This window comes from Acanthopagrus latus, chromosome 3, assembly GCF_904848185.1.
Source record: "Acanthopagrus latus isolate v.2019 chromosome 3, fAcaLat1.1, whole genome shotgun sequence".
NCBI lineage: Eukaryota > Metazoa > Chordata > Actinopteri > Spariformes > Sparidae > Acanthopagrus > Acanthopagrus latus.
Window position 1 is genome coordinate 214,100 of NC_051041.1, and position 10,634 is coordinate 224,733.

The following is a 10,634-nucleotide window of genomic DNA, read 5'->3' on the forward strand; positions in this document are numbered from 1 at the left end:
CTGCAGCTTTGTGGTGGCATTTTTACGTCACCTGCAAGGACTCGTTTACGGCACCGGTCGCTCGGGAGTAAACAGAGGCAAAGCAGCATGGCGGAGACAGAGGAGAGCACAATGGAAGATGAAAATAATGTTACTACTACTGTTACATCAGACACGGAATCAGAAGCAGACAACCAAGAATATTTGTGCCGAAAAGGGGGAACCGGAATTCCATCATCTGGCTTTGGTTTAAAAAGTCAGACACCGACAGGACAGCTATAATCTGCAAAACATGCAGCCAACAAGTTGTTACTAGAGACTCGAACACGTCTGATCTGTACTACCACTTAAAGACACGCCGGGATATATATCGTTATCAGGATATAAAATTAGCTGAATCAGGATATAACATTTTGTCTATATCGCACAGCACTAAGAAGTATCAACAATCAGAGCTGCTGGATTTATTTCTGTCCATCAACAGAAGTTCACAGATAAACTGAGAATCTGACCTCAAGCAGAAACATTCACAGCAGACTGTTTGGATTTTGTTCATTTCACTTGACTGACATGTTGATAAATTTGTTTGGGTGAAAAATACCCAAAAGAATGAAAAACAGAAATAATAGTTTTAAAAAAAACATTTTTCTCTCTGACTATTTATTGTGCTCGTCACTGATTGACAGGAACCCTGACCCTGAATATGTTTTTCTTTTTGCCCTCTGATGACAACAGAAGCTTTCGTCATCATCAGCTTGGAAATAAAACGACAACAACATCATGAAGTTCAGTTGTTTTTCCTCTGATGAGTTTCCTGAAATCTCATAAAAGATTTATTGTATAAACGAGCTGCTGAAAACACAAACTGTTCAGAACTCCATTTAGACTTTTGATGTTTTGTGATTCAGTAACAGACAGAAGCTGAAACAAACCAGCAGAATTCAGAACAGACGACTTTACTGCAGCAAGACAAAAAGGAAGGAGCTGCTAAAAACAGCAGGAAGTCAGGATCCTTCACAATAAGAGTCCAAAATTCTCCCTCAAAAAAAAAAGGAAAAAATAGAAGTTCCCACAAACCCCCTCACTCATCATCATCATCATCATCATCATCATCATCGTCGTCGTTGTGTTCCCTGTGTTAAAATCAGTCTGTTGGTTCAGAGTTCATGGTTTCTCCTCCCAGTGCATCATGGGAGCAACGCAGTGACCTTTGACCCGCTGCTCAGTGTCAGTCTTGTCATGTGAAGTAAGTACACCACATGTTTTAAAGTCTGCGGCATCTCAGAGCCCCACCCCTCCCGCGGCGGTCAGTGCCTGTCATCGGGAGGGGGCGGGGCCTCCCCCAGTGGTCAGAGTCGCTGGTTGGCTGAGTGTCTCTGCGGCAGCTGGCGCGTGATTGGTCAGAGGGTCCATCAGTCGCTGTCAGAGCCGACGGCTGACGAGCCTTTCCGTTTCCTCTTTGGAGCTTTGGGCTTCGAGTCCTCCTCCTCCTGAAACACAGTCACGTTATTGATCATTAGAGAGGATGCTGATCATACAGGTGATCAAAATGAAAATCTATTACAGTTAGGGGCATGAAGCGTGGCGTGAAGCGTATGTACCGAGGCGCTGCTGGAGGCGCTCTCCTCTTCATTGTTGGTGGGCGGAGCCGCTCCTTTTCGTGACCGTGGTGACGAGGCTGGAGCTTTACGACGAGACTTCGGAGGCTTCGCCTGAGAGTCCTCATACTCCTCAGCCAGAGAGAACAGGTCGCTGAACCTGCAGGAGGAAGTGACATCAGCACCTGGTACAATATGTCACTTTGTGTGTGTGTGTGTGTGTGTTTGTGTGTACCTCATCTTGTGTGCTTCGTCACAGCTGGCCTGTACATGCTGCAGAGCCTGAAGAATCGGAGTCTGAGTGAAGACTGAAAAGACAGTGATCAGTGATCAATAACCAGTCAATAACTGTGTGTGTGCGTGTTTGTTTGTGTGTCTCACAGTTGTTCTTGGTGTTGCTCAGACTCAGCCTCAGGTTGTCCATGTGCTCCAGGATCTGTTCCAGGGTCAGCTGAGCCAGTTTACTGCTGGAGCTCCGGAGACTGAGGACAGACAGAGACAAGTCCTGTTACTGAGGACAGAAACCTGTCCCCACGAGGACTGAACCACATCAGACCTGGAGCCTGACCTGTCCTCACCTCTGTCTCTAAGTGTCCTCACCTCTGTCTCTAAATGTCCTCACCTCTGTCTCTAAGTGTCCTCACCTCTGTCTCTAAGTGTCCTCACCTCTGTCTCTAAATGTCCTCACCTCTGTCTCTAAGTGTCCTCACCTCTGTCTCTAAATGTCCTCACCTCTGTCTCTTGCGGGGCTGGTTGTTGTTCTTGATCAGCTGGGCCTTGATGTGTTCTCCCAGCGTGTCATCATATTTGGACGCCCAGTGTCTCAGGATGCTGGTGGTGAACTGGTCCTCTGGGTGACAGGGACGACTCAGGACCATCTTCACCATCTCCTCACTGGGCCTGGGACAGACGGAGGGACAGACAGAGACATAAGAGAGGACACAGAGCTGTACCCTGATGAAAACATGTTGGTGTGTGTGAGTCTTACTTCTCTCTGCGGAGCTGCAGCAGCAGACAGGACAAGGCCTCTGGATGTTCTGAAGACACAAAGACAAGATAAGAAGAAGAGTCAGCTGGATCAGACTGGAGGACAGATGATGTCTCCTGGACACTGACTGATGTGTCCTCACCTTTATACTTGAGGTGCTGCAGGATGGGAATGATGGTCTCCAGAGGAATACTGTGAGCTAGAAACAGCTGCCAGGTGCTGTACTGCTCAAAGGTCTCCCAGTCCAGAGACTGAACTGTGGACACACAGGAGGAAGATGACATGAAGACACCATGTCCAATATGTACACAGCATGTAGCTATTGCCACCAGGGGGCTCTTATCAACACTAAAATAAGGTGGGGTGGGAGAGTCAGACGGAGCACAGCGGGCCAGAGGCGGTGCAGATCCAGAGCTGCTGGAGGAATCGACACCGTCACAGTTTGATCCAGAGCTGCGTACTGACGGGAGGACAGAACCTCTGTTCACCAGCCTGAGTCTGATCCAGAGCAGTGGACTGACAGGAGGACAGAACCTCTGTTCACCAGCCTGAGTCTGATCCAGAGCAGTGGACTGACAGGAGGACAGAACCTCTGTTCACCAGCCTGAGTCTGATCCAGAGCAGTGGACTGACAGGAGGACAGAACCTCTGTTCACCAGCCTGAGTCTGATCCAGAGCTGTGGACTGACAGGAGGACAGAACCTCTGTTCACCAGCCTGAGTCTGATCCAGAGCAGTGGACTGACAGGAGGACAGAACCTCTGTTCACCAGCCTGAGTCTGATCCAGAGCAGTGGACTGACAGGAGGACAGAACCTCTGTTCACCAGCCTGAGTCTGATCCAGAGCAGTGGACTGACAGGAGGACAGAACCTCTGTTCAACCACTGGACTGCAGTTACAAACATTACAGTCCTTTCTCAGTCGTCTACAGTTTTACTGTGAAAACAAAGTATTATGATGTAAAATGTACATCCTGAACAGACAGCAGTGTGAGATTGATTGTGTGTGTGTGTGTGTGTGTGTGTGTGTGTGTGTGTCTATGTTTGTTTCTCACTCAGGATGTTGAGCACCGAGTCCTTCCTGAACATCACCAGGTTCCCCATCATCACATGACACATCAGCTCCTGTAACTACACACACACACACACACACACTCAGATGAGCTGAGCTACAAAATATTGCAGAAGGAGAAGATCAATGATTGTAGGTATTGATCAGTTACCTGTGTGGAGTCAATGACAGCTACGATCATGTTGAGCAGCTCGCCACTTCTCAGCGTCTCATCAGGAAACTGAAAACACATCATGTCACATCATGTGACCTCACACAGACAGCTGTGTGTGTGTGTGTATGTGTGTGTGTGCGTGCGTACCTCGGTGTAAATGGATGGGGTGAGGTAGCAGAGCAGCCGGACGTCATCCTCCTGACATGCCTTCATGTCCATCATCAGACAGGTGTGCAGGTCACCGAGCGCTGTCGCCTGAGCGAAAGACTCGTACAGCATCATCTTACCGTTCGCTGCTTTACTGCACGGGCACACACACACACACACAAACACACACACACACACACACACACACACAGATTTACAACAGAGTTAGCAGAGAGATCAAACATGTGACTCGTGACAGTAACGAGCACCCTGTCAGCGAGCAAACGCCTCACCTGGCTTTGAGGTAGTATAGCAGGTGATATCCGATCTTTGGCTGTTTCTGGTAGAACTCAGCCAACATGTCGAGCAGCACGGAGAACCCGCTGTTATCCTCCTGCATAGTGACCAGATTCCTGAACACCAGACACACCGGCTTAGAGATCGACTCCTCCAGGGACCTGAGAGACACACAGGTGATCAGACAGACAGCAGCTGGTTGTGAACACATCATCAGTTTGAACTGATCCGACCACTGAACCAGTAACCACGGCATCACCAGACTCCATTAACAAATGTAGTGATTTTAAGTATTGTTTTATGAGGAAAATCTGAACAAACGTAGTGAAACTGTGTCTCTGACAGATTCTGACTCATTGTGTCCTTGTTGTAAATTCAGCATTAAATGTTTCAGCTGAAGTTGTTTGTCTCCTTGTAAAAAGTGTCAGTTTGTGGCAGCATGTCTGTACCAGCCTGTCTGCTTCTGTGTCTAAAGTGCTAAAGTCTTACCTGCCAACATTGATCAGCTGTTTGAACACACTGTTTACACTGATTTCACCATTTACACTCCATTTATGAAAGAAGAAACATGTTATTGATCTAAACATGTCACATGTTACAAAGACACTAAACAACTGATGGTCGTCATGATGACAGTGAGTCTTACTCCTCAGTGATCTCCTCTGGCAGGACGTCGCCTCTGAAATGATCTTTAAACAGTTCAGCCAGACAGGAAGCGAGCGCCGACATCTGCTCCGTGTCAAAGTCCTCCTGCAGAACCACACACCAGTAAGGGTAGTTGCACAGAGTACAGTAGAGTACATTACAGTACAGTAGAGTACATTACAGTACAGTAGAGTACACACTGACCTCCAGGATCAGGTCGACGACCTCCTGCATCACCTCACACTGAGTCTCTGTGTCACTGAGGAGAATTATTGAGAATCATGTTATTGACTTCATCATCAGATCAATAAATCCACAGTAAGCAGATGTGACCTTTGACCTCTCACCTGGTTTTCTGCAGCTGCTGCACTTTCTCTTTCATGGTGTCGTCCAATTGGTCGAGCCAGGGTGTGATGTCAGCCGGCTCCTCTATCACGGCCTCTTTGATTGGATGGAACCTGAACTCCCTCTTCTTTCCTGCACAGTGATTTGTCAGACAGCAGTGTGATGTCATCAGTAACATAAACTAGTTATATTATGAAAGTCTGCCTGAGTTTGCTGCTCTGACTGCACACAGATTGACTGTTTGCAAGGTCCGCTTGAGCTCATGGACTTTTTTACCTGCTGCCATCTTCTCTGTACTGAGCATGTGCAGCTCTGCACAGAGAGCAGAGGAAGTGAGAGGTCTCACATCTGGCCTGCTTCCATTAGCTCAAGCAAGATTTGCTGTGTCTCAATTCAGGGTCTGCATCCTTCGCAGGACTTTGTGGTCTTTGAAGGCGAGTCCTTCAGAGACCTTGTTAATCTGGTCAGCCGTTGTTAAATGTGACGGTCTAGCCTTTGGAGCATTTCCTGGTTGCGTCACCAGATGTTTTACCCTTACGTCATGCCGCCAAGGCCCGCAAAAGTGACGATCTACGCCACACAATGTCGCCATTTTCTCTCTTTTTTTCTCCTTTTTCATGCGCACAAAGAATCTTGGGATATGTGAGGCCTCCAGAAACAGGGAGAAGAAAAAGCATCTGGAGGAGCCTTCACACAGCGTTGTGATGTAATTGGCCTTAAAATGCTCCTCTGAAGGATGCAGACCTGAACTGAGACAGAGCAACCGTGTTTATGGTTCTTCTTTTACAGTCAGGCCATTGAAGGTCCACTGCCCCTCGTGGTACTGTTTCTGTTGAGTTCTGTTGACTTCAGAACTGTATCATTCTGGGCTGAACTGATTCAGTGCAGTTAAACTGGTTCAAACCAGTTTAGCATCAGTTTTCTCTTCACCTTTGTTGTTGACTTCCTCCTCGTCATCGCTGAACGCTGCCTCTGTGTTGTCATAGCAACCCTCTTCCTTGTCTAACATGTGGTTGTCCATGTCCAAGGAAACGGACTCCTCCATTTTAACTGCACACACAGACACAGACACAGACACACACACACAATGTTTTACAGATGCAAACCAACAGTGAACATATCTCTGCTGACAAATACTGTTGGTGTGTGTGTGTGTGTGTGTGTGTGTGTGTGTGTATGTGTGTGTGTGTGTGTGTGTTACCCTCAGTCGGGGGGGAGGGTGAGCTGCAGAACTCTGGGAATCTCTCTCTGAGCATCGATCGAAGCTCTCGGTCCAACTTTGGGTTATCAAACAGTGGAGCGAGGTGACTGAGAGACAGATCAGTAATTAATAATCAATAATCAGTGTGTGGTGGACTAACAGGGTGAACAGTGACTGTGTGTCTATGTGTGTGTGTTCCTTACGCCAAAACTCTCTTTTCCATGATGAAGGTGAGTGAGTTAAAGACACCCTGACGGACCTGAGACTCCAGAGGAGGAAAGAAGTGAGGAATGATCTGAGGGAAGACCACAAGGAGAAGAGCGAGGAGGGAAGGAAGGAGGGAAGGAAGGTAAACACTGATTAAAAATCATTAATGAATGAATTCCACTTTAAACTGGTTTATTCTGATTCATGTTGTCGTCCTGCTCGTCTCTTAAAGTCTGATTTAATCTGTGATCCAATAATATTCTACAGCTACAACACCTGTGAGCACATCCAGACCAGACCCATGTCATGTATGTGTCTGTGTGTGTGTTACCCTGCACATGAAGTCCAGCAGTGTGGCGGTGATGGCAGGATGAGGTTTCATGGAGTGATGCATCACCAGGATGGCAGGTTCTGAAAGAACACCATGCACCATGCATGTAATACTCATCACATTTATTATGTTGCGTTCATCTCCAACACTGTGTGTGTGTGTGTGTGTGTGTGTGTGTGTGTGTGTGTGTGTGTGTGTCTCACCTATATTCATGATGCTGTCTTTCTCAGGGTTGAAGAACAGCCAGTCATAGAAGAGAGCCAACTTAGCGTTGGACGCAGCAACGTTGGACTGGAGACACAGATCAATCGATCAGTCAGTTAGTGATTTTAACAGACGATGACCGTCAGAGAGTGACTGCATGAGGCCACGCCCCCTTACCGTGCAGGTGGTGAGCAGCCAGCCAATGATGGCCCAGCGGGGCAGAATGTCAGAACTCAGCACCTCGTTGGACGGATGGACCACTCCACAGATGTAGCGAATGAGATCGCAGCGCAGTGATTGGCTCTCCGCTGTGGACAGGTACTGTCTCTGAAACCAGTCCTGGTAACGCTTCTGCTGCCCGAACCGCACCTGAGCAGGTAACAGGTAATACATCCAATCAGAGAGGTCAGTGTGTCACATATTTCTAGTTAGAAGCAGTTCTATTCCAGGTGAGTCGAATCATCAACATCTGTGTGATGAAGGTACAGGCGGAGTAAATTCCTGCAGTACATTCAGGATACACGGTGAATGGGACGGACTGCATCAAAACTGTTAAAAGACGCCTCTCACTGCAGAATCTCTTGAGTGTGATTGGTCCTCACCCTGGAGGTCATGAACAACAGCTTGGTCTCCATGTCAGGTGTGAGACGACAGGCCAGAAACTTCCTGGAGGTCCGGGCCGTCAGCAGTTGGAGAACACCTGGAACACACCACAGACGTCAGGGAACTGTGAGAGTCCGAGGAATTCACCCTCAACATGTTGGCAGACACACAACACTGCCTGCACCCTGAGGACTGTGGGTAATGTAGTCATACCAGTGAACTGAGGACTGAGGACTTGTGGGTTGTGCAGAAGGTCTTTCCACACCAGCTCCATCTCTGGGATCCGAGCCACGTTCTGTAGCAGACGGACCAGATCTCTGCCGATGATCAGACACTCCATGAACTGATGAGAGAGACGAAGATAAGACAGGGCAGCAGGGGGAACGCAACTGCAACACTTCCCTCACTTCCTCCCTCCCTTCTCCCTCATTTCCTCCCTGCCTTCTCCCTCACTTCCATCCTTGTTACCTTTTCCCTCAGCATGCTGATGCAGAAGTCAACCTCCTTCTGGCGCAGGGTCAGCAGGTTTGGCACTCCGTGGTCCACGATGAGACGGAGGTAGGTGTAGACCGACATGGCGATCAGCATCCCGCTCTTCAGTACCCACTCCCTGAACACAGAGACAGTCAGCTGATCAGCATGAAGGTTTCACTGAGGAGGAAAACTACTGAGTTATGTGTGTGTGACAGACGTACTTCTGGTCCAGGAGGATGTCAAGGACGCTCTCGGCCAGCCACAGGTTCTTAGAGGAAATGTCTCCACCTGAAGAAGAACACACATGAAAACACCAGATACTGACAGAGCAACATACGTGTGTGTGTGTGTGTGTGTGTGTGTGTGTGTGTGTGTGTGTGTCTGACCTGCGATCTGTTTCAGCAGCGTCATGACGACTCCGTCAGCTCCCATCATGCCGCTCTTCACCAGCTCTCTGACCAACCACACCAACTGCAGAGACATTAATATGATGTTTACCTGTGTGTGTCAGTCTACCTGTGTACACCTGTGTGTGTGTGTGTGTCAGTCTACCTGTGTTCGGGGGACGTCCTGCAGCTTGAGGAACTTCTCCATCAGGATCTGATTGATCTTCACCAGGATCACGTTCATCCCATCTCTGTTGACCAGTGTCAGGTCTCTGTAACACTGTTACACACACACGCACACAGAGATGTCAAAGTGATGTCACAGTGATGTCACACAGTAATACTGATAATGCGGTGTTGTCTCACCCTCTGGGCCTGGGTGGGCTCTGTGAGGACCAGCGTGAAAAGACCCAGACACACCTCCTCATGCTGCTGCTGACCTTTACACACCTGGCGACAGGTAACAGGAAGTCACACAACACTAAGGTACTGCAGTAACACAGTTAATGCACAGTCAGTCACATTAGCGGTTCGCTTGAAGGTACAGTAGTTTCCTAGATTACTCTGTCAGTCATCACTACATCTCCAAGAAACAAGTGCAATGTTATTATTAATTTGGCAGTGACACAGTTACTGTTTATGCCAAACTCCATGTGACTTTCACTGTATTTAAGAACACAAGTTTTAGTGTGTGTGAGTTTCAAACCCTGTTAGTGACTGTGTGAAGGGTTAGAATCAGGTTCAGTTTCCTGTGTGGTAGCAGCAGTTAGTCAGTGTACAACTTTAAAGTTCCTCAGCAGAAATGCAGTCTGTGCCTGAAATGTTAAAGTGAGTCCGTCTTATGGGAGACACTATTATAAAGAGCAAGTGGACCAATAACGAGACTTCTCTGATGACAAAGAACAAGATGGACAGACTGAGAGAGGAGGGAGCTCCTGCCAGTCCATGTAGAGGGAATTACACCAATTACCATAAATAACTATTTATATTCGTCACAGTATCACGGTTAGAGTTGGTTGCAGTATTTGTGGCAGCCACTGCAGTACTGTTATAGAACTGTGTGGTGTGAAACTTACATTAGCGGTGAGCGCATCGTTGGCTTCTCTCTCTGACAGCCCATTGGTTAATGACTGGACGATCCCAACACACCGCTCCAGTCTCTGTGGGCGCGCGCGTGCACACACACACACACACACACACACACACACACACACACACACACACACACACACACACGTGAATTAACCTGCAGACACTCATCAGCAGACAGTGTACAGACAGTGAACACATCATCATCACACTCATGTTGATGGAGTCAGCTTTGGTCAGGTCACTCTGATGCTGTGTGAATGTTTCCTTCCTGTCAATTGTTCTTCTTCACAGTGTCGATAAAGTTATATTATCTCTTGTTCCTTCTGTCAGCATCTCATACTACATGTCAAAACACGAGCATGGCGCATGCGCATCTACCACTTTTTAGGTCTCGTCCATATGTTTACGTAGGATTAGCCTGCTAGGCTAACAGTCGGTCAACGGTGTGTGCCTATGCTCTCCGTGGAGTCTCTGAGTACACACACACCATTCACACCTCTCACCTGTCTCACCCTGCGGTTTAAAACACCAGCAACATGTTTACAAAAGCTGTGCTATCGCTACTAGCTACCTGCTAGCCATGCTAACTAGCCTGCTAGCCGACGTGCAGGTTCACAGAAACGGTTCCATCACGTCTCTTTGTATCCAAACTGCTCCTAAACTGCTGCTATCCGCCTGTAAACCTGCTCTAACCGGATCAATCCCGGGTTAAGTTTTCTCTGGCGCGCTAAAACCGGGTCAGCCTACCTCTTCCAGCTCGTCTTTAGCGTCCAGCTGGGTGGACACCAGTAGCCGGCCCTGCGGCTTCGCCTTCGCCGGTGCAGGCTCCATCTGCTCCCGCCGCGCCTCGCCGGGCCCCGCGGAGCTGAGACGGACTGGGACTCCGGGTTCTGGGGGGGTTCTGGATGTTTCT

At 48.3% G+C, this 10,634-nt stretch overlaps 1 protein-coding gene across 1 annotated transcript; it reads right to left on the minus strand.

Annotated features, from left to right (window-relative positions):
• Window positions 1–516: 516 nt before the first annotated feature.
• ints3 (integrator complex subunit 3) lies at window positions 517–10,552 on the minus strand. The gene is made up of 29 exons (XM_037093832.1): window positions 10,469–10,552; window positions 9,706–9,789; window positions 8,996–9,079; window positions 8,796–8,909; window positions 8,630–8,714; window positions 8,465–8,531; window positions 8,238–8,379; window positions 7,983–8,112; window positions 7,769–7,866; window positions 7,344–7,535; window positions 7,166–7,253; window positions 6,963–7,042; window positions 6,628–6,719; window positions 6,425–6,531; window positions 6,154–6,273; window positions 5,226–5,355; window positions 5,083–5,137; window positions 4,880–4,983; window positions 4,230–4,394; window positions 3,937–4,090; window positions 3,787–3,855; window positions 3,619–3,694; window positions 2,708–2,821; window positions 2,566–2,614; window positions 2,310–2,477; window positions 1,959–2,059; window positions 1,813–1,885; window positions 1,581–1,737; window positions 517–1,469 (listed from the first exon to the last, which is right to left on the minus strand). Exons 1-29 carry the CDS (start codon window positions 10,550–10,552, stop codon window positions 1,392–1,394), a joined length of 3,060 nt encoding a protein of 1,019 aa, XP_036949727.1. The 3' UTR covers window positions 517–1,391.
• Window positions 10,553–10,634: the final 82 nt, after the last annotated feature.